General features: G+C 36.3%; 1 protein-coding gene and 1 long non-coding RNA gene across 3 annotated transcripts; one reads left to right on the top strand and one right to left on the bottom strand.

Annotated features, from left to right (window-relative positions):
* Positions 1–1,940: 1,940 nt before the first annotated feature.
* Positions 1,941–21,974, bottom strand: LOC5573595 (ero1-like protein). 2 transcript variants are annotated; one of them, XM_021849253.1, is made up of 7 exons: positions 21,837–21,974; positions 21,124–21,745; positions 4,662–4,913; positions 3,540–3,811; positions 2,450–3,023; positions 2,240–2,391; positions 1,941–2,181 (listed from the first exon to the last, which is right to left on the bottom strand). In XM_021849253.1, exons 2-7 carry the CDS (start codon positions 21,310–21,312, stop codon positions 2,130–2,132), a joined length of 1,491 nt encoding a protein of 496 aa, XP_021704945.1. In that variant the 5' UTR covers positions 21,313–21,745; positions 21,837–21,974; the 3' UTR covers positions 1,941–2,129. The 2 variants fall into 2 exon arrangements, with proteins under 2 accessions (XP_021704945.1, XP_001654729.2); XM_001654679.2 differs by lacking the exon at positions 21,837–21,974 and having other exon boundaries at positions 21,124–21,321; positions 21,388–21,830.
* On the top strand, positions 7,079–8,389 carry LOC110677783. The gene is made up of 3 exons (XR_002501190.1): positions 7,079–7,867; positions 7,926–8,036; positions 8,357–8,389. It is a non-coding gene; the product is annotated as an uncharacterized LOC110677783 (long non-coding RNA).
* Positions 21,975–23,837: the final 1,863 nt, after the last annotated feature.

The following is a 23,837-nucleotide window of genomic DNA, read 5'->3' as shown; positions in this document are numbered from 1 at the left end:
TAACGATTACTAAACACATTGTTCAGCAACAAAGAAGCCTTACAAAATAGGTCACACCATAGCCAAATTTTAAAAAAAATGGACAAAATATCTAAAAATTGCGTTGTATTCCTAATGTAGTGCAATGTTCAACTTACTAATATTATTATTATTTATCTTTATTTGAGTGGCTTTTCGCTCTTGGCAAATTCGTCACTAACTTAATTTTAACCAACAAAGATGTTGGATAAAATAATAACTGATGCTTTCTCAATACAATATTCAAATATGTTTAGAAAATATTTGAATCAGTCTTCTGACATAGGATTGATTGAAATATATTTTATATTTGTATAATGTTTAATAGATGGAAAAACTGTGACAATTAATTAAAATATTAACCTAGTAGAAATATTATACATTTAATAAATGAATTTTAGTATAGTTAGATGAACAATTCAATTCAAGTTTTAACAAGTTAAAACTTATTATGAAATTCGATTAATCATTACAGACTGTTTTTACTTTGTGAATAAACTTTATTTTTGCCTTTCATTGAAATAAATTTTCTCACTGTGCGCTATAAATAGCCCTCGGAGTTCACCTCGCATCAGTACTGAACAGCAGCAGAAGTAATGCGCTTATTCAGTTGTTGATCAGCATAGCACGTGTTGATTAGTCATTGTTGAATAGAAGCTCAAGCATGATCAATAATCAGCTACAAGAGGTTTATATTGGGCACTGGAAGGCTAATATATGAATTCAAGGATGGCGCAGATGGCAAGGTATACCGCTGACGATGGAAAGGTCTCGAGTTTGAATCCAGTATTCAGGTAATTATTAAAAGTGTGGTTATTTATTCATGGTAAATGTATACACTGCATTTGATGTATACAGTGTTAGCTATTTTTAGTCATTTATTTGTTTTCAATCAATTTTGTTGAATAAAAGCTGATATGAATGCTTATAAAGCGATTTTGAAGTTGTAGAATAAAGTCAATATACAACGACACGCTTTATAACTTCTCCAAATTTGTGTGAACAACGCCTGAACAAAGGCTTCACTTGGAAATAATTAAAATGTTGTTAAACATGATGCTGAATTAAACTGCAATAATGTAGTTTGTTAAACTAGCGTTGTTAAATCATCAATCCTTATTAAGCTAAGTGAAACCTGAATAAACATCATTACAATATATGATTACAGTCACTAAATGATAAGAAGCTTAATAATTTCGCCAGATTTGCTTGAACAATGTGTGCGTAGCAGCTGCAAAGTAATATAATAAAGCAACTATTCAGTATGTAGTTGTGAAAAATTGCTTAATAAATGATTATAAAATAGGCAAATGTTTCTTGGGTATGGTATGGAAGGCTTTGCTGGAAGTAGGTGATATGAATGCAATTAGTCGTAAGCCTTTTTCGTTCGTCAGCCGATTGGTGAACTCCTCCTCCTGGCCAACAGTGTAAAGTGTCTTCTTGTCTTTTAATACTGCACATGGGACAGTTATGCGAATAGGATCTGCACACCGCTCTGCCTTAAGAGCCAATAAATCTCATTGAAACTCCCTGTCCTGTGTCAGCCGAATAACTCTTCCGACAACCACATATTCCACTAGAATTCCTTCAACTCGATGAACGCTTTCGGCATAACGAGCTATTTGGCTAATCGGTATTTGGCCTATTGCTCTATGTCCTAATCACTCTCGATTGTACAATAAAACATGACATGAATCCGTCGAAGCGAATTCTTGGAAAAAAGTCTCAAAAATAAAACACGTTATCGTAAAAAAGGAACAATTTATTTACAATAGCAATAATATCTGTCTTTGTATAAATTACATACATACATTAATTTTCTCTAATAACAATTACACACATCGATTACTTGAATGTTTAAGTTAGGACCCGCACACTAGCTCTAGAACGCGAGGTACGATATCGTACCTGTTCTTAGTATAAAATGCTTTCGACCGCATTGTCCAGAATGCAACACTTGAGCCTTAGATTGCCTGTCTTCCCCTCTGTATTGACTCCCCCAGGGTTTTATAGCTGTATTACATCACGTAAGCACCTGTATCACTGTTTTCAGTTCACTGCCAGTCTGGTAATTGATTGATTTAACTAGTTGGGACGTATCACAAAGCTATTCACCGCATTCGCTGTCTGAATTCTTCCAGTTCGTGTATGCTCGTGGAAAGTCTGAAAATAAAACGGGGGTAATGAATGCGATAAAATCGAAGATTTACTTTTACGTTACCTTCCAAATGCATTGAATAGTGCTACAATTTCTGCTCTTTTGAGCTTGAACTGGGAGTTGTCTGGTTTCAATTTAGTCTGTAGATTTGAATCCAGATCGTCGTCGAACTTTCCAGAGAACAGTATTTTCAGTGCTGTTCCCATTCCTTGGACCTGGGAAATGAAAAACTTGTTAGTATGGATCCTTTAAGAGAATAGTTCAAAGTCAAACCTGTAATTTTCCCCATAATCGACACTTATCACAGCCAACGCAATCCATAATTTTAGAAATGTTCATGAACTTCTCTCGGAATTCATTTTTAACCTTCACCGACGAGGTTCCACCGCTGAACATGACCGATTCATTGAAGTGCGATGGGAAGCTTTCGATGACGTTGAGCAAATCCTTCACCGCTACTCTCACTTCTCGATCCTCCTTTTCCCGCCCGGTGAAGTATTCCTCGTTGCGAAGGTATGGAGCCGCTTTGGCCAACGCTCTCAGTTCAACGAGGTACGCAAAGTACAAATTCCTCAGCCAGTGTTGTCCTTCGTTGTCGGTTGTCTGTGGACTGAATCGTCGTTCAAATTCTTCCATGTTGGTACCCCACACTCCGGTAGGAGACACGAAGCCCATGGATGATTTCTCCGACAGAAGATAGTTGGCACAAAGATGGATGTTAATACTGGAATGCAGGCCGGAGATCATTCGGTAAAAAACGCGATGCTCGATGCAAACTTCGTTCTGGGTCATATCGTGGTACGGGATCATGGCAGCATATGGGTTTTTGCGGCGGATTGAGTGGGACCTATAAAAGCAAAAAAAGGTAAGATGTCAAAAATCTAGAGTTAGGTAACGTCTGTGAAAAAATGAAATATTCTATATATATATTATTATGATACGTAATGTTATTATGTATACACGTCTGTCTATTACGTATGCACGTCTCGAGGATAACAGAAAAAAGAAAGAAAACAACTCTGTGGTTTAGGTCACAAGTCCAATGTCCTCCCGGGACATCTTCAGGGAGTTGAGGGCTTGTTAATGCGTCTACTCCTTTTAATCACCTCTTGCTCTATTCAGTCAGACCGTTAATCAAGGGTCACTTATTACAGGTACCTGATACTGCAAGAAGTAGTCTTAGCTCTGACAATAAACCCCTCACGCGCCCAAAAAGCCAACAAACCACGATAAGAATTTCAGTTTTGTTAATTTACTGTTGATGATTAACTGATAATTTTGCTCGTTCAATAAATGGTGAATCAACGTTTCATATTTTTCTTCTTCTAAATCTTGTAAAATCCGCAATTGGCTGCATACTCACTGGAAACAATTTTCTAAGTAGATGCTGCTCCAAATTCTTCTGGCGGATTCTCCCCGATAGCCCGTATATCTCTCCGGGTTCAGCAGCAAGTCTACATACTCGGCACCCGGTTCATGATCGTCGGATATGCAGAAATTATCCTGAGCTTCGTCATAGTCGGCCCACTTTTGGAACTCCCTGTGAGCATTATCGCTTATACTTGTGTTTAGATATCCGAGCTCCACATCAAGATCTTCGTTGCAATTAGTCAGTGTTTGCACTTCCTTCAGGTACTGGAAAAGAAAAACATAACATGATTTGTGGTTTACGTGACAATTATCCCGTCGATCTCATTAGCAGCAATACTACAATGCTGCAGTTTATCTCAACCGGTTTTTCCATAACAGCCGCAGGTGAAGGAGGGAGCTCGATAGGCTACATAAGTGCACAGTAGGGTGTGGCTTATTTTTCGAAAGTTCCCAAAACCAAAAGCTAGTGTGTTCTTTTGAATTCAAATAATTTTAAAAGAGAAACTTCAAAGTTGAAGTCAAAAATATTAAAATTTAGTGATGGGGCAAGTGACACGAAGGTGAATTTTGAAGCTATAGAATATAACCTTTAGTGAAGTTTACATAATTTTATTAAGGTGATTATAAAACGAAGCCAAACTTTGAATTTTCAAGTGCACAAGACGAGAGTATCTTGCAACAGTTTGCGTTGAAAACCAAATCACATTGCAGGTTTGCTGGTGGTGACCAATGGGATAGATTTTCAACGCAGAGCGCTGTTTGGTTGAAAATTTGAGGTGTGGCTTCGTTTTATAATCACCTTAACCCACTAATACCCAGCCCCGTCATTACACGGGATATTCTTTGGAATTTTGTGCAAAGTCAATCATAGCCCGAAAATCAAAAATATTTTATTTTAACTTAAACCTTGGACAAGCGTGTACTGATAGCTCAAGCCGTTAACATTTCAAAGGCCTTATGAGTTCGAACGTAAAAAATAAGCATTGAAATATATTTCACACGAGCATTATCCCGCCTGCATTCACCTCCAAGCGTGGCCTTATCACAGCGCGTTTCGCTGCACTTCTAATTTTATTTACCTACCACCATATCGCATGCCATACCAACCACTCACCTTGCGATAAGACGACACGTCGCCCTTCAGTCCCGGTGGGATGTCTTTCTGTTCGCATTGTTCCACGTGGCAGAACCGCATCGCGCACTTGCTGTCATCCACCCAGAAAGGGCATTCCTTCATGAGATTCACCTTATAGTAGCGGAAGAAGTCCTTGACAAGAAGACTGCGCAACCGGGGGAAGATCTTGACGTTGTTGTAAAAATCCACGGTGTCCACATTGCAACTGCAGTCGTCGATTGTTCCCTGGAGCTAGAGAGAAGGGTTTTCAGTTATTAGATATCACGGCGACTAAACATTTCTGAATACAATAGTAAACAAATAACCATTTTGATAGAATATTCCTAAGCAATTTCTCCAAAATATCTCCCCGCAATTTCGCCACAAATTTAGATAAATAGGTAGATAGGTAGATAGGCAACAAGTATGCCAGAAATAGTTCTGGATTTATTCTTGAATATATTTTTTTCTGTCTGAGATTTTTATTGCCCATAGAAAAAAAATAAAAAAAGTACCGTAAAATGGGGGGAAGTTGTTCACTTTTGAGAGATTCTGCTCTGTAACTCTTAGTAGGATGCGTGTATTGTCATCAAAATATTTTAAAACCTGTACTGGTTGGATGTTTATCGGATTCAAAGAACATATCTGGAATGTATGAAACAGTTTATTTAAATAGTGTCTTCATATAGCCTTGACAATAATCGATTGTTTAAAGAAGAACCCTTCCACAGTTCATCAAACATTTCTTTAAAAATATGTTTTCTGTGGTATAATTATCTTGAATGTCAAATCGAATTGAGGAACATCAAGAGCAGCTGTCACGTTATGCGACATCACAGAAATTGTGCTGATTGAAATCAAATTACAGCTCTATTGACAGTTATTACATGTGGGTATGTGAATGATCAACTTTTCCCCACTGATCAACTACACCCCGAATTACGGTACTGAGAAACGTGAATTGTGTTCAATATTATATTTTTGGCTGATCAATAGAAGCAAAATGAGTTATTTGTGCGGTAATGCCAAATTAAAATGACATGCAGAAATGTACTAGAAAACAAAGTACGAGAAGACAAACTTCAAACTTTGAACGCTATTTTCTCAATGCCTACTTATTCCAAATGGGACAGTTATGCTTTTATGGGTAGTTTTGCCCCAAACTAGTTCATCTCGGGAACAACGGCTTTATGTCCCTTACGAAGGAAGTCGTCACTATAATCTCTACGTCATAAGTAACTTTGGGGTCGTCCATGAACCACACAGAATCCAAAAACAAGATTTATGACTCATGATCAGTGCTGGGAATGGTAATAGTAGTAGGCTTGAATTTCGCGAAAATCACGTGGCTCTTCCCAGTACAGTAGTTCAAAAACGTGAATCTCATCTAGTAGCCTATGTTGGGTGCATGAATTTTCTAAAACGTTAGTGTCATTGAAGAATAGAAATATTAATAGTAGAACGCTAGTGGCGTTGTTGTCACAAAACTGATTTTAATTATTATTACCTTAAGTTATGGGTTTTCATTGTTTGTTGAATACCATGATGTTATTTTTGGTTTTTAAAATTAATCAGCCACTTTGAGGCCCGGTACTCACGCTGTCAGTTCGTGGCAAGCTAGATGTTGGTAACACGAACAGCAGCGACATTAGCATTCTTAGATTAATGCTTCTACTAATTGAAGGCTCTAAATGCGGGAAATATAGCGGGAAAACATTTTGGGTTGCCCTTAGCAACGGGTGTTTTGTAATTTTCAAGGCTTTTTGCCTACAGCAGCTGGGGCCCAGATAGCCGTAACGGTAAACGCGCAGCTATTCAGCAAGACCAAGCTGAGGGTCGTGGGTTCGAATCCCACCGGTCGAGGATCTTTTCGGGTTGGAAATTTTCTCGACTTCCCTGGGCATAGAGTATCGTCGTACCTGCCACACGATATACGCATGCAAAAATGGTCATTGGCATAGTAAGCTCTCAGTTAATAACTGTGGAAGTGCTCACAAGAACACTAAGCTGAGAAGCAGGCTCTGTCCCAGTGGGGACGTAACGCCAGAAAGAAGAAGAAGCGATGGGCGTGAGTTTCACTGGCTTCGCTGACTGTTATTGGCTTTGCTTGGCTACTGTAGAGTGAATTTCAGAAAGTTTCCCAACCCTGCTCATGATATCATGATTTCAGAGTGTTTCCAGCTTCTGGGGTCTGGCCAATGTCCACGGTCACTTATTTTAAAAATTTTGTATGAACACATAATTACGGGGGATAGGTCTTGGCTAAAATCTAAAAACAATGACCGCGTGATTAATGGACAGTCCCTATCTCGGGGATGGGATTCGATCTCAGGTCCTCGGTGTGAAAGGCGTGAGTTCTAACCACTACATCAGGCCCGTCCCCAAATATAATAATATATTCTTTCTTTTTCTCTAAAATGTAAAAAAAAATACCGGGCGTTAGGAAAATTTCTTTTGAACTTTTGTTCGAAGTAAGCCCACATGTCATAATATTTTCCATGATTTTATTGGGGAAATTCCGTTATAAAAATCAATTCAGGATTTTTAAAGAAATTTCTTTTTAATTAATCAACTGATTCCAGTAATTCTCTAGAAATGTCAAATTACATAATCCACCCAAAGTTTCAAATTTTCTTCTTCTTAGGGTTGTTTCTGTGCTTTTTGGGTAAACTTTAACTCAAAATTTATTACCCAATATTTGCGAACCTTAAAAAAATACAATTTGTGCTTATTCCACGACTGGGGTGAGAGGAGTCGAGAATAGTCACTTCGCTCTCGAATGAACTTTTGATTGCGATTCCGAGAGTCGACTCGAATGAGGTGAGAAGTTCATTTCTATGCGAGCGACAAAGTGAAACTCACGTTTAGATGTGTTCATCAGCAGAAACGTCAATCATGATAAGCTGCATCACTTTCGATTAGGGCGAAATCAAATTTGTAAACATTGAGCGTTTAAGTCTGGTTTCTTGTAAACCATTCATCTTTTGCAGAGATTTATCGATGTGTAATTTAATACATATCGATTCAAATCTAATTGCAACATGTTTTCGAAATCAGTTTCAAATAAGCTCAAATTGTTGTTTTGTTGTGGGTGAAGATGAAACCTAATTCGCCCTAATCGCATTTTGTTCCTTGTATACAATCAAACTTTGAAACCACAACAAAGTGAAACAAAATTGTTCTCGGATTTGCTTTGTGGATTTGAGGTAAATACTTGTATTTGTTGCCGTTAAATCACTTATTTTATATTCTAATAATTCATAGGAACAAACCAATCGCATTGGTGCGCCGTACTTATGCAAGCTGAAACAACAGAATGAGCCGCCGGGAAGTGATGATACCACTGAACTGTCCTCTGGATCTGCCTTCGGGTAGGTACGTGTGCATTTTCTCACGAAGTTCACGGTCTATCACCCCTATTCTGGTTTACGTTCGAATGCTCTTTTGATCAAAAACCGTTTTGCATTCCCGTTTTCGCCAGCAAAATCAAGTGGGCCGTGGATACGAACGAATAGGATTCGATCGAAAGTTGGATCCGCCGTAAACAAGAATGAGGGTGTATATAAATTTTGAATTACTTTAAAAATTCCTAATAACTACCTCCAAAAATTCCGAAGTAAATCAGAAATTCTTCCGGGATTCCTATAAGAATTCCTTCAAGTATTTCTCTAAGAACTTCTCTGTATTTTTTTCAGGAACTCCTACGCTGCCCATAACTGCATCTGCATATTCATAACATTCGACAAAAGTAGGCATTGAGTAAATGGACCAAGTATTCATTTTACGCTAGTATGGAAAGGAACTAAAATTTCTAAAAATTACCAAGAGCTCGGCAATACTTATTTTAAGCTGGCATATTGGGTGAATAAACAGCAAGTTATTCTGATAGAAATTTCATTACCACAACATTATGAGGCCCATGCATAATCCCAATGTGACTGTTATGCGGTTATACCGTGACCTGCTCTAATTCCGGAAAATTCGGTGTAGGAACTTCGAGAAGAATTCTTGTAGGCTGGAAAAATTCCGAAATGATTTTTTTTTCTTTTAAAAAACGAATGAACTTGAGGATTTTTTAGAAGAACTCCTGTAGGAGTCTTTGAATGATCTGCTAGAGTAACTAGTGGAGAAATCAGTAGAATATTCCCTAGGAAAGTTTTTAGAGTAATCCTAATTGCTTGAGGTTGCGTTGAATTTCCTGGAATAAATTTTGTAAATTTCCTCTCATCCATTGAAAAACTCTGGAGGAATTTCTGGTTGAATTTATGGAAGAATTGGTGGGGAATCTCTGGAGGATATTTTGGAAGGATACCAGGAAGAGTCACCGGGAATATTCCTTTTTACTCGAGGAATCAGAGAAGAAGTTCCTGAAGAACCTGCCAACTATTCGATTGAAGCACTCTTTAGTATCTCTAGAATGTTAAACCAGGGTTCACTGTAAGGATAAAAGGGGATAATGATTTTTCGGAACATTCTTAAAAAATTTAAAAAGGGATTCTCAAAGTACAGGGCGTCCACTCATAAGTCGGGACTCGGGAGTTGAACCATCGGGAAATTTGCTTCAATCGGGAAATTCAGATAGAAATGAAGCTGCAGCTGAAATTTTTAGAACTTTGTGTCAATGACATTAAAAACATTATTTATGATTTTACAAACTGTCCCTATGTAAAATATGGTGGGGTAAGTGGATACAGAAAATTCAATAGTTAACTTCATCTTTATATTGAGCTAAGGTGAATAATGTAATTAATTTTTGTGAATAACAAATTAGGGACTTATATGCTTCAAATCGTCATTTATTTCAATTTTTCTGATTGTTGTATATTGTATATGAAGGACTTGAAAATTTGCGCCAAATGACCCACTTACCCCACCATGGTTTTTTACATAGTAAGAACATTTTGGAGAAAATTCATCCATTTCATACACATAAGCTATACAGAAGTACTGTAGAATTATGCCACATGATTTTTTTGAAAAACATTCGTAGTTTAAAAATATCAATTACATGTACTCTTTATAACAAACTGAAAAATATTTGTATCATCTGTCTAGAACAATTTATAAGGTCAAAAAACGTACGATAATAATTGAAGAATTGGTATATTTTGCTCTTTTGCAATTCAGCTTACATAAACCACCAAACATTTTGTTTGAATTTGGCAATACAGTTAGCTCTCCCTTACTCGATATTCTGTATCTCGATGTTTCCCCTATACGCGGTCCCTTCAATTTAGCACACTTTGATCCTTCTGTAAGTCGATACCTCTCTAACTCGATATTTCCATGAAAATTTTCAAATATTCTAAAATTTTTAATAAATTCCATAAATTAGATAATTATGATTATAGTGGTAGTAAAATGTAAAATGAAGGTTGACAAGTCATTTCAGGGTGATAAAACATTGAATTTTTGAAGACTATGCGAAAAGTGTCACGTTGTTAAATGTACTAAAAATTTACTGTTTTTCACATTTAATTTAAAATAGTAAAAAATCATAATTTCAAAAATTTTAAAATTTGTTTACCTCCCTAACTCGATGGTCCTTTCAATATCGAGTTAGGAAGAGATGACTGTATTGATTTTTTTTACATCAGGGAAACTGTAAAAAACTGTTAGGTGAAATTATAAAATTGGTCTCTGGTCAGTTTGACAAATTTAAGGTAGAAATGAAAGAAAGTTAAAGGAAAACAACAAGCGGAGATATATAAACAAATTCAAATTCGTATCATCAGTTTGCTAATATATGATAATAATACTTGATCTACTTACCCCATCCCGTTAAACAGTGCGGGAAGTGTACCATGTACAATATAGTTAGGAACAATGGGGGCAATATGAACATACGGGTCAATATGAGCCACCCCGAATTTGACCTCATAAACAGTATTTTAATAACTAGTATCTAGATGTTGCTTCAAATAGCCACCACAATAAAAACCGTAAAATATTCGTTTCAATTCTCGAAATAATCACAAAAATGTATAAATTTGTCCTTTGTCAGGAAAAGCTTATAATTTTGGCAGTTTTCAATCAAGGCTATAAGATAATTATATTTATTATTCTGGCAAATTTTAACAATCCATTAGTTTCAATACTGATAATACTGAAGATTTTTTTGTGCGAAATGAGATTTGTTCGTAAACAAAATTAATCGAAAACAGGATATTATTTAGAAAGTTAAGGGCGGGGCAAAATGTACCAAGTTTTTACAAGCGACTTTCTCAAGCAGAAATCTTACCCGAAAATCTTGAATAAGTTCCTTGGATGCTAGTAGATAATATTTTTTTTTTTTTATTAAGTTCTGAACGAAAAATTTAGAGGACTAATTCCTAGAGATATGAGAACATCCTGGAAAATGCTGGAAAACTATTTAAAGCACATTAAGGTAAATTTCTTAAGAAGATTTGAAAAAAAATCTACAACAATTCTATTGACTTTTTTATATATTTCGACAGGAATACCATTTAGAACTATTTTCCAACTTTAGCTATAGTTTAGGCCTAAGCTAAGTATGCTTTCCCTGAGAATTCATCCGAAAAGTCGTTCATCCAAATCTCTTTTTTCAAGATTATATAGGAAATTACCCAGATTTCTAAAATATATTCTTTATGAAGATTTTCAAGGATCTGGCAGAATTCTAGAAAATTCTTCTATACACCTTTTTTTGAATTTCTTTAAGTAACTACACATCCGAGTTTTGCAGAGAATTTTACTAAAACTCTTCAGTGCTTCCATTAAGTTTTTTTTCAGGGATTCGGTAGAACAACGGATATCGATAGATCAACTGATGGAATAAGTAGTTGCTACAAAAATTGGAAGAATACTGGTAGATATAGCACAGTAACAGTGCAATCCCAAAATCCCTACTATTGTGTTTAAAAATATTTTCAGAGTGGTGATTTTCATGAACAATTCATCTGTAAATCTATCAAGAAATGCTTATGACTATTATTGGCCTCATTGTTTATATCATGGCAACGAACTCTTGTAATCTTTCATTGATGTTTGATCGAGCAGGACAGCTCGCTGTGGGAATTCTGTAAGTAATCCTTGAATGAATTCCAGAAGGAACTTGCACGCAAGACAGGACGCATCATCTACTCCAAAAAACGAGTTTAGATTCTGTAATGTAGCTGGCCAACCTGATAATGAAATTTAACACAACCCCTTAAGGAAATCCGAAGGAGAGCTACTCCTGAAGGTATTTCCGGCAGAGCTCCGTAGAAATAACCGGAAAAATTATAAAGCAATTTATGAAGGCACAACCGAAGGAATTTTCGGAGGAACTGTCGGGGGAATGCTTGAACCACTCCCGGAGTATTTTTTGGAGAAACTCACAGTGAAATTTTTGAAAGAAATTACTGGAGGAACTTTTAAAGAAATTCCTGTAGTAAAATCTGAAGGGATCCTTGAAGAAATACGTTGTAATTGCTGTGGGAACTCAGGAGGAATTATTTAAGAAAAACTTGCGTTGGAATTCCAGGAAAAACTTTTGAGGAATTTCTGGTGGAGCTTCAAGTGAACTCCTGAGTAAACTCCGAGAAAAATCCCAGTAGAAAAACCCGACGGAAATTCGAAGGAATTCCCGGTGGTGCTCCGGTGAAATTCCTGTAGGAACTCTGAATGAATGCTTCGAGGTACTCCGGCGGAATTCCCAGTGGAACTCCAGAGGAATTGCTGGATGCAACCCAGATGGATTGCTGGAGGAACTCCGGATGAATGTCTAGACTCCAGAGGAACTCCGAAACAATCTGTGGAGGAATTCCGAAGTGTATGTTGACGCACATCGCGGAATTCAAATTTTAATGGATCTTTTTAACTTTTGCTTCAATGAGAAATTCCTAACAACAACAATTGCAGGGTTTGTACAGGATCATATCTTCTTCTTCTTGGCAATACTGGATCATATCTACAGTGATTAAATATTATACATACAATTTTTATTCGGCAGCATATGTTCCGGATATCTCTCAAATCTTTTAAAGGATCATCTACTGGATATTCTTTTCCTTGCAGAAATCCCTGGAGAAATTTTCCATAAAACTGCAAAAATACTGACTGAAAACTGAAAGAATCTTTAGAGTATTTCTTTGTGAAATTCTTTGAGATTATCTGAAGATGTGATATTCCTCAATGAGGGTCTGAATGAGTCAAAACGTAGTCTGAAATATCTCAGTGGATAATGGAAAAACCAATGTACAATTTTAAAGATAAATTCTTCTCAGATTTCAAATGATATCAACAAAATAAAATAATTTTGGGATGAGTTGCTTCTCTTAATAAATCACCGAAAAAATCTTGATTTTTTTTTAATTTTGTGTGTGGACAAAAGAACACGAAAAATGACCACATAGTTTACGGGCAGCCCCCAAGGTATCTCAGAAATGTGTTCGAATCATTTCTTTCTTTCCTGGTTGAATCACATGAGAAAACCAAAAAGAAATTGCTACAGTATTCATGTGCTGCAAAAATGTAGAAATTTATTGATTCTTGGAGACAATCAGAAAAAGCTGTAGGAATTACTAGAATAATACTGGTATAACTTTTGTTGAGTTACTGTAATAATACCTTTAATAGTTCCTTATGAAACACCTGGAATGATCTCTGATTGATTCCCTGATGAACATTTGAGGGAATCCCTGGACGTATTCCGTAAATTACAAAATTCTTGGTTCAATTTGTTAAAGGTTATCCTAGAATAACGTCTCAGGAACACTCCGGTATTTAAAAACATAAGATACAAATAAAACGATATGGCACATTGCAAAACAATTAGAATCAAACGAATAACTGGAGCTGCACTCACGAAGATCAAAATAAAAACCACTCAACGCATCCAAATATAGATTGTCAGATTCATTGAATAGTAAACGCCGCGCGGCGATTAATTTGTTCCCCATAAGGCACTTGCAAAATTTTACGAGGCCTTCCTCTGAGGGAATGACGCGCCACCCTTGAGCAAGGAATGATTCAAATATTTCAAAATCCCCTTCCAGACCCACTTTTGCACTTTTTCCCAATACCTGATATAAACACATGTCACACTATAAACCAATCGTCCCACCACCCCCAAATGATGGACGGCATTTTTGAATGATCCCCAATGTTATTCTCTCTTACGAATCAAGTAAACGGGGTGAGAAAAATGTGGGGACCAGATAGCAAGATCAAACTGAGGGTCGTGGGTACGAATCCCACCGGTCAAGGATCATTTGGTAAAGAAAATTTTCTCGACTTCTCAGGACATAGCATATCTTCTAGATATCATATGATATGCAAAAATGGTCGATTGGCAAAGAAAGCTCTCAGTTAGTAATTGTCGAAGTGTTCAAGAACATCAAGCTGAAAAGCAGGCTCTGTCCCATTTGGGACGTAGCGCTAGAAAGAAGAGAAGTGCGGCGCGTCATCCCCTCAGAAGGAAGCGTGAAATTTTGGCAAATACCCCAATAGATTTACCTTCTTGGTAATGCACATGCCTGAATTCAAATAATTTGAATGAAACTTACATCTTCACCTTCATTTCTTAGCCAGTCGATAGGCCAGGACGTTACGACTCTCGTCGGGATGGAAAACTCACGAAACAACGACCACAGTCGATATACACCGACTCTCGGAATACAGCGAGAGTTCACTCGAGTTCATTCCTAGTGACCATTCTCACTGCATTCGACTGTCGGAATCGCTCACTCTAAGTGAGACGACTGTTCTCCCCTCACGCCAGTCGTGGAATAAACACAAATATTTTTAAGCTGCCAATTTTACTCAAAACAAATTTTTATCAAATTATGAAATTACGTAGATATCTTACGGACGTAGGGTAGATTGCCAATTGCACAGGCTAAAAACGCACCAATGGATCATTAAAAGAACCAAAACTGCTGCTATGAAAAGCAAAGATCCCGAGCACGCGACAAAATCTTAGTAATAGTAAATTTTGATATGGACATCTAAAAGTTATATTAACTTGATAGATATAAGAGATAAAAGATCTGAAAATGATATCTAAAATTCACTCCTGGAACACCATAAGCACATCATATTTAGATTTTGTAAAATCTAATCAATATCAGCGAGCTATTCATTTGACCTGAAACCATCAGATTTTGCCATGCTTTTAAGCCATGGAAATCAAATTAAGATATTATCTTCAGATCTTTTATCTCTTATGTCAATCAAATCAATATCTCGATTTGATGGTCAGAACTTCGCTTCTGCTCGGGATAGCGCCACCGTAGTCTTGTGTGTTTGACATTACAGCGATCCTGTCACAATGTTAAATCCCATATATGGTGGCGCCTTTGTTGTGATGCGGTGAGTGCTGAAAAAGTTAACTTCAATGATCCATTTTTGCACAGCCCATGTATTCCTTATGGGTGTGCAATAATTGGCGCGTTTTTAGCATGTGCAATAATTGGTTGGTGTTCAGACATACTGGACCAAGTGGTTCTCAATGATTTCAGGAAAACGTTCCCAAAGAATGTGGAACAACAAAATAGTTGCCTTATTTGCTGTGGGATTAGAACCTACCTATTTGTCAAATAGTATTTGATGAGCCGTCTGTAAGAAAATAGAACTGAAAACACCAAAATTGATGGAATCCTTGACTTACCAGGCCAAAAAATCATCTTGTCCGGTCTGTCTGAATACCAGCCAATTGGAAATCTACCCTATTGGTGATACAAATATTCACTTTCTTGTGACACTATGCCATGTTACTCTATGATGTTTGTTTTCATTTTACACAAGAATTTCATCAGAAATTATTCCAGACATTTGTCCAGATTATTTCAAGTATTGTTTCGAAAATACTAAGCGAATAATTCTAGTTTTTATTCTTATTTTAGTGTTTTGTTTATTGTATTTCTTGTTGGTATTGAATCCATTCGGTGTTTTATTTAAGGTGTACCTCGCGATTCCACCAAAAAATGTTATTTAGGATTTCATTAAGATTTCAATCAAAATTTTTTTTTCTAAGGATATCTCCACGAGCTATTTCAAATCTAGAGGTACTATTGAATTTCTTCACGAACTGCTCAAAAACGTTCTTCAGGAACTTATTCAAAAATTCTAACAATTTATTTTCCAGGAATTCCTGCGATTGATTGTCAAGGAATATTTTCAAAATAATTGGAAAAAAACTGTAAAATCCGGGAGTGTTTCTAAAGGAAATCATGAAGTAGATATTTAAAAAAAACTCCCTGGATGATGTCTAATGAACTCAGCCAGAAACATCTAAAGGAACTTATGGACCATTAAAAAAATCTTGAAGAATTCTCTAGGGGGAGATCCTCCAGTACCGGACACTACCCAATACCGGATATAATCGAAAATTGAGAAACCATGGTTCAATCAAAATGAGGTATTAGAAGAAATGGAAGCTATTATAGAGAGCAATGGTTGCGTAGAAGAATATATTTGGTGTATGTTGAGCACCACAGATCTAGACGTTTGAAAACGGTCGCAGCAAGTCATCTGAATAAGATCATTCATGGTATAACTTCATTATGCCAGCCCAAAACAGGCTTATGTTTTGAAGCGCAAGGCGATATTACATTTAAGTATCGTAATCCAGGGGAACATTGATCAGTTTTATGAATATTAAAAAAAACATTTGATGATACGAATGTAGTAAGTTTACAATTATAAAACAAGTACTGGCAACAATCGCCCGTGTCTATATACTGAATTTTGTTTTTTAAATATTTAAGCATGTTTGAATTTAATTTGTGTTTAGCGATTTTTTGATTCAGCTGATATGGGGTAACATTGATCATCCCAGTCAACAATGAGCGGTATTATTGAAAATGACGTTACTTACTATAATTATGTCCCTTGAAGCCGAATATGAATGTCAAACTCTTACAAGTAATTTACTTTTAAAGGTTAAAAATAAAAACACGTTAAACCACGGTATACGCCTACAGGTAGGCAATATCCCATTTGCAGTCTTCATAGTTATTCGACAATTTTGCTGATGTGTCAATACACATGAAAATTTTGACAACGGAAGATTTTGACGTTTTCAGTGATGTCATAATTCGTAAAAACCACGTTTTTCTTGTGAGACATGAGTATTGGGTGATGTCATCCATAATCATAGAAATAATTGTTTCAAAAAGTTGAAAAATTTACACATGAACGTAACTCAATTTTTACAAAAAGCCTCATTTTTATTAGCTCTTGAATATATGAAATGGTGCTTCTCATGTATTGATGTTCCATCAATAAATGATGATTCGAACTACTTACTAGGATGGACATTCCGGTCAATGTAAGCCCGGATTACGGTTAGCGGTGGGCGATTTTGAATCGATGTTCTGAAAATCGTTTATTTTTGTTCCGATTAATCTATTTTTTGAATCGATGTTAGGAGTAGGTCCGGATTTGGGGTGATGCCAAGGGGGCAAATGCCCCAACCCAAGTCGTTACCCTATTGTTTGATTCAACTGCATCACTAGTGAAGAGTTTGATATGACGTCCAAATTTCATACATGGATTAATCAGATATAATACCAAGCTTTCGTTTAAGGTAAAAATTTCTCAGATCGGACTATTATTGCGAATGCATCTACCTTTTTTGTCAGGCAGGCCTGTTTCAGATCCTGCAAAAAAAAACATTAAGTGCATTTTTACGCTTAACGTGATTGTAGGATCTAAAAAATACAACCAAAACTGAAAGTACTGCTTGATTCAAAGAGTTTTTTGGCTTCCTATCCGAATTCTACAATTTCAATATATTTGCAAAACTATAAAAACTTGAAGTGTAAGGGAAATTATTTTGTGACGCGATAGTCAGTTTTTAAGTACTTTTCTATTTTGTGTGCTGTAGTTGATGAAGTTTTCTTATTCAGTAAAGACTTATAGTTAACATGGATAATGATGAATGCCAGAGATTCTCCTGGATATGGAGTGCCTGGAGAAAAAAGGGCGTTCTTTGAGAGTGGCAAAGTAGCATTACCCTGTCTGAGTCAAAATTGTTGAAATCTTGATACAATTTTTGCTCGCGTTTTTAAATTTCATTTAAAAAGGATCATTACATATACAATTTAGGAAACCGTGTTAACTAGTTATTTTGTTCCTTTTGGCTAAACTAAAAAAAATAGAGGTGTGATAGGATGCAATTTTCTATATAAAGGGGTTGAAAGCTTTGCAAAACGACCTTGAAGATTTGCTAATAACCGATCAGAAAGTCACGTACGCCCTTTTGCATTTGGGGCCCTCATATCTAGGACCGAGCATCTCATTCAACACTCAAATTCAATACTTTAGTTTGTGGAATCTCAAAACGTGCTGAATTTTGTATTATAGGGCCCCCTTTATAAGATCTGTCCCGGGCCTCTCGAAGCCCAAATCCGGCACTGGTTAGGAGCACTCAAAATCGAGTGAATTGATTAGAATTTTTTAATGAGTTGACGTAGTTTTTAATCAGCCCTGAAGTGTTTAATATGTAATTTTTAATTTCACTGCATTCAATTACAGGAATTTAACAATCATATGCAATTTCATTTGGTTTTATTTTGAATGTTTGTTTTTGTAAGTTTTCATATGAGCTTGACATTAGCATCGATTCAAAAATATCGATTTAAATGATTCGATTTAATCGGTGAATCAATTCGACATATTGAATTTGAATCGAATCTGTAACATCGATGTTATAGTCAAATTTGCCCAACGCTAATTACGATACATAATAAGTGTACCTAAATAAAAATAGAGTATACATAATAAGTGTACTTAAATATAAATAGAAGATACGAGAAAGAATGTAAAAGCATGTTAGAAGCACAACATTATTTGAAGTTTATATTTCTGTGTGCGTTTGAAATGCAAATATCAAATGCGGGAACACCAAACGCGGTAAGATTTTTCACTAGAAATGCGATGTCAAAGATAGATTTTTCTTGCTAGGGCGGCGGTGAATTATTTAATCGTTGCTAGGTGTCCTTTGATTGTTTTGTGTTACCGCATTTGGAGGACGTTTAGTCTAGATTTGCATCCCAAATGCAAACAGCAATACATATATTTCATTAGATATATTGATGTACGTAGTTGGAATAGAAATATTAGTAGTAGAACGCTAGTGGCGCTGTTACTACAAAACTGATTTCAATTATTTTTACCTTCAGTTTAGGGTTTTCACTGTTTGTTATAAGCCAATGAATTGTTTTGGTTTTTAAAATTGATTTGACACTTTGAGGCCCGGTACTCAGGCTGTCAGCGCGTGGAAAACTAGATGTTGGTAACACGAACAGTAGCGACATTAGCATTCTTAGGTTAATGCTTCTACTGTAGTTGGTCATCGCATAATAGGTCAAAGTATGCTGCACTATCGCTATTCCAGAAGAATTTTTCGATTGAAAATAAAATCCCTATTTGTACTGCGAACAAAATCCTAGTTATATGATTTCCGCTAGATATGCTCTGATCCTATCCCTAACAATTTCAATAACTTCTGGTTTTAGATATTATTTATTGATGTTTTATTAGAGGTGCATTCAATCATAACAGAATTAATAAAGCCTTGAATAGAGTCTTACAGACTTTGCAGTAAGAACACTTTAAAATGCTTAATGATTGAAACGAAATGCGGGACACATTTCAGCTGCGAGACAAATGCTCCAATGCTTTGCGTAGATTATAACGCATAACTATCAAATTCAAATTTATGTGCTACTTTTTAGCAACTTATAACACGAAAATTATTTTCAGAATAATCGTACTAATTATTTTGTCAGAATGAATAAATGAATAAACTTCTTAAACAACAATTTGAGACTGACATAATCGATAACTCTTCATAGATCCCCTGTTTTACTGATAACTTGATCAAATTAGAAAAATCTGCAATGGTATTGATTATGAATGGTACGATAAGTGAATCAGTTTTCTGTAACAATGCGAAGAGAAAATGGTCGATGAAAAATCAATGCCGACTTGAGAACATCGAGACAAATGCTCCAATGCTTTGCGTAGATTATAACGCATAACTATCAAATTCAAATTTATGTGCTACTTTTTAGCAACTTATAACACGAAAATTATTTTCAGAATAATCGTACTAATTATTTTGTCAGAATGAATAAATGAATAAACTTCTTAAACAACAATTTGAGACTGACATAATCGATAACTCTTCATAGATCCCCTGTTTTACTGATAACTTGATCAAATTAGAAAAATCTGCAATGGTATTGATTATGAATGGTACGATAAGTGAATCAGTTTTCTGTAACAATGCGAAGAGAAAATGGTCGATGAAAAATCAATGCCGACTTGAGAACATCGAGACAAATGCTCCAATGCTTTGCGTAGATTATAACGCATAACTATCAAATTCAAATTTATGTGCTACTTTTTAGCAACTTATAACACGAAAATTATTTTCAGAATAATCGTACTAATTATTTTGTCAGAATGAATAAATGAATAAACTTCTTAAACAACAATTTGAGACTGACATAATCGATAACTCTTCATAGATCCCCTGTTTTACTGATAACTTGATCAAATTAGAAAAATCTGCAATGGTATTGATTATGAATGGTACGATAAGTGAATCAGTTTTCTGTAACAATGCGAAGAGAAAATGGTCGATGAAAAATCAATGCCGACTTGAGAACATCGAAATCCTTTTCGAGACCTGTATTTTTTTTAATCATTGCGTAATGATTTAATACAAAATGCAAACGAATTGCGTAATGAACAAGCGTTGTGAAATTAGTCAATAAGTTAACAATTGCCCCGACGGACCAATATTTTAAAAAATGTCTGTCTTTTCAGAGTACAGGGCTGAAGTCATTCTGCACTTCTGAACCTTCTCATAACCCCTAAGAGGAATTTCGAGAAAACTTGATTCGAAATTTTTGACTGGCAATTATATTTAATTAAGCAATAGCACCGAAAAAAAATACGAAAACGCTCAAAAAGTTGGCCAAACTGTTCAAAATTAGTATATAATTGTTATCGGTGTTGTATGTAATTAAAAATATTTACAACTGAACTGAATTAACATAATATGTCATTTTGGTTCGATTCTCTCAACTATGGTAACCTAAATATTATGCGAACGCGACGCTCCTATGAGTATCTCATTTATTGAATGTAGTTTCTGGATGAACTATATTTGTTCAAGCATAGCCGTCGTCGCAGCGTAAACTTTTCCTGTTTTGATTTATCTACACCTGCACGTATTCCATCAAAATGCATGTGTTCAGTTATTATTTTGATGCATATCCAATTCTAACGGAACGCTAGCATTTATAGCTGTAAAATCTGCTGACCCAACGTTATTGACAGTTCTTAATTGAAAGCAAACATTGGAACCCGGGCAAACGTCCAGTATGAGACACTACCTTTATATATGTACCGAGATCTATGTTTCATTATCAGACGTGGGCGGGGCACCAAAACGCCCCCCTTTTACAAACCACTCTTACATAGTGCTGCGTTAACAACCTACCTGACAAAAGCAGAATCTGTCTTTGCTGGAATCGTCTCCCTCGTTGTAAAAGTATCCACTGGTTGAATAGTTCACCACACTCAGCAGCGCTACAAAACCTACGATAAACCACTGGAACCGGTGCAAATGACCGGAAGATATTCTGCGCCCTTTTGGTGCCATTGACACTGACATTGTCGCTTCATTCATTTGTTGCTGCTGTTTGGACCAGAGACACTGTTATTATTTATACTAAACTGAAATGTTATTCAATAGCTTATTCACGTTGGACTCATTCACTGGTTTTCGGTTTTCATTGAGATATTTTTCGCGATACGATGCATCCAAATGGCTTTATCACACTAATTCGACAGATGCTTTATTCACACCGCACTCCACTTGAGCAGCCTAAGCCAGCAGCAGCGATTCATATTTGGGAAATCCACTAGGAAATCTACACGTCAACACTTTACACACAATGCCGACGACGGGCTCGTGACGATTATTCGCGTCGTTCACTTTCACGGCACTTCCCTCCCTCTTGACTGACTGGCTACGTAAGTAGAAAGGCGAATGGCACCTTCAGTTTCAGCTCCAGCTGACCCAATCCTGCCAAATAATCGCGTTGAAATCTAAGCGCATACTGAAATGAACACGGCGAGTTGTGAAAATAGCTGCCCACGGAAGTCTGTCTGTCCAGCAGTCGCTCGGTTTTTGATGAATCAAAGATATACCTGTATTGTACACACGACTCGACCATGCCCGCGATGTCTATTATAGCTGCGTATCTATATGGATAGCGAGATCGACGCATTCGAATGAACGGGAATGAGTTGGGAGATGTAGCGATGTAGCACGTAGCCGCCGACGATGACGAGAGACGACGAGGCGAGATCAGCGAGAGGCAAGCAAACCAAAACAAATCATTTGAAATGTCAAGAAATTGTTCAACAGGCCGCTACTGCATAACAGAGCGCTATGCTCGAAAAAGAGAACAGTGTGCAAGGTAGCATGCAACAAATTTGATCATTGCTTGCATGAAATTTCGAATTATCGATGTAAGCAAGGATTTTTAATTAAATACAAGCTGACAAAAAGGATTCGCCGCGGCTACGAAGTTACTGATGTATTCTTTTGTGTGAGAGAAACTAGAAAGGAATTGCTATTTTGACCCATATTTAAAAAAATGGTTTACACGTTTCCACTGGCCATTGATGCATTTGAATGCCTTTAATAGCTATTTTTTATGAGAAATTTAGTTTTATTACAAAATCAAATGCTGCGACATAATGTGAAAATAACATTTTAATACTATACGAAACAACATGAACGAACAACCACGAATAACCACATTAAGGAAGCAGACACTATTTAATCTAATATTTTATGACAATTAAACTAAATTTTGCTTTAAGGATCAAACCAACACCTACTAAGGTGCACGGCATAAGAATTAACAAGGCAGGCTCTTTACTGATGTAAATATTAATTTTGGTAGTAAACATGTGACGTCACTCCTATCGTACCATATATATACCTTCCGGACCACTAGATCATTTTTTTCGAAAATTTGTTCGAGGTCGATAGGAATGACGTCGTCAAGTAGCTGTCAGTTTTCGGAATATATCACCTTCTTAATGTAGTACACCGTGCTAAGGTGTATGTATGTAGACCTGTGCGCCGTCGCGCCACGCCGCCCAACCTTTTCACGGCACGTCGACGCTGATTGAAACATCGGCGGCGCGCCATACGCCGATCATCGTCACGTCGCCGATTTTCAGGCTATCGACATGATGGAGACACCATCTTCTATGGTGACAGAGGGCTCGATTGGCTTGTCAGATGGATCGGGCCCGGGACATCCTGTCTACTGCGAATCGCTGCAGTTGATATAGGGCATGTCCATTGCCTGCCGATTTTGCACTTTCACGCCGATAAATAATCCAGCTCGATACATTTAATAATATTAAAATAAATATTCCAGGGAATATTTAGGTATTGGCTCAGGAATTCCCATAGAAAATCGTACATCATTGTGTCAAGGGTTTTCTACAAGAAGTTGTCCCGATATCATACAGTGAATCCTTCAAGAATTCTTCTACAGATCCCATCGAGAATAATTTCAGTTTTTTTTTTTAAGAATACCTTCTGAAGTGTGAATTAATTAAATCATATTTCTTGGGACAACGCGAGGATTTTATTTTCAAAGATTTAGTCCTTCTTGCATTCCATTTGGAATTTCATTTAAGCTATTCTGGTGATTCTACCAAACTTTCCTTCGGCGTGTCTTGTAAAAAATCGTTCTTCCAAGAATTCCTCAGGATTTTTTTTTTTTTCAAGAAATTCTTTTCAAATTTTTTTCCAGTATGTTGGTTTTTAGATTCCTCCATTGATATTTTCACGAATTACTTCAAAAATATGTTCAAGAATTAATTAGAGTGGGAAAAAATCAAGGAGTTTCTTCAGTATTTTGGAAAATTCCACGATGAACTCTTTGAAGTATTCATTGTGTGATTGCTTAAAACATTTCCGGGTTTCATGCATTTTTTTTTCTTCCCTCCATGAATAATTCTTTGTATTTCTTCATGAATTAATTTTGAACATATACAGATAATTATCGCTGGAATTTCTCCATGTATTTCTGAATGCAAATTTCTCAGGAATTCTTTTCAAACGAAAAAAAAATCAGTGAATTTTACTGAAATCTATCTCCGTTGTTTTGCATATCCTAGCAC

Source organism: Aedes aegypti, chromosome 3, assembly GCF_002204515.2.
Source record: "Aedes aegypti strain LVP_AGWG chromosome 3, AaegL5.0 Primary Assembly, whole genome shotgun sequence".
NCBI classification, from domain to species: domain Eukaryota; kingdom Metazoa; phylum Arthropoda; class Insecta; order Diptera; family Culicidae; genus Aedes; species Aedes aegypti.
This window is presented reverse-complemented; position numbering and strand designations above follow the sequence as displayed.

Bases quoted from the DNA above. Each gene is read 5' to 3' on its own strand.
- LOC5573595 (XM_021849253.1), bottom strand. From the start codon at position 21,312: ATGAATGAAGCGACAATGTCAGTGTCAATGGCACCAAAAGGGCGCAGA. The intron at 4,914-21,123 runs GTAGGTTGTTAA...CCTTCTCTCTAG, and splicing joins ACAGATTCTGCTTTTGTCAG to CTCCAGGGAACAATCGACGA. The intron at 3,812-4,661 runs GTGAGTGGTTGG...TTTCTTTTCCAG, and splicing joins ACGTGTCGTCTTATCGCAAG to TACCTGAAGGAAGTGCAAAC.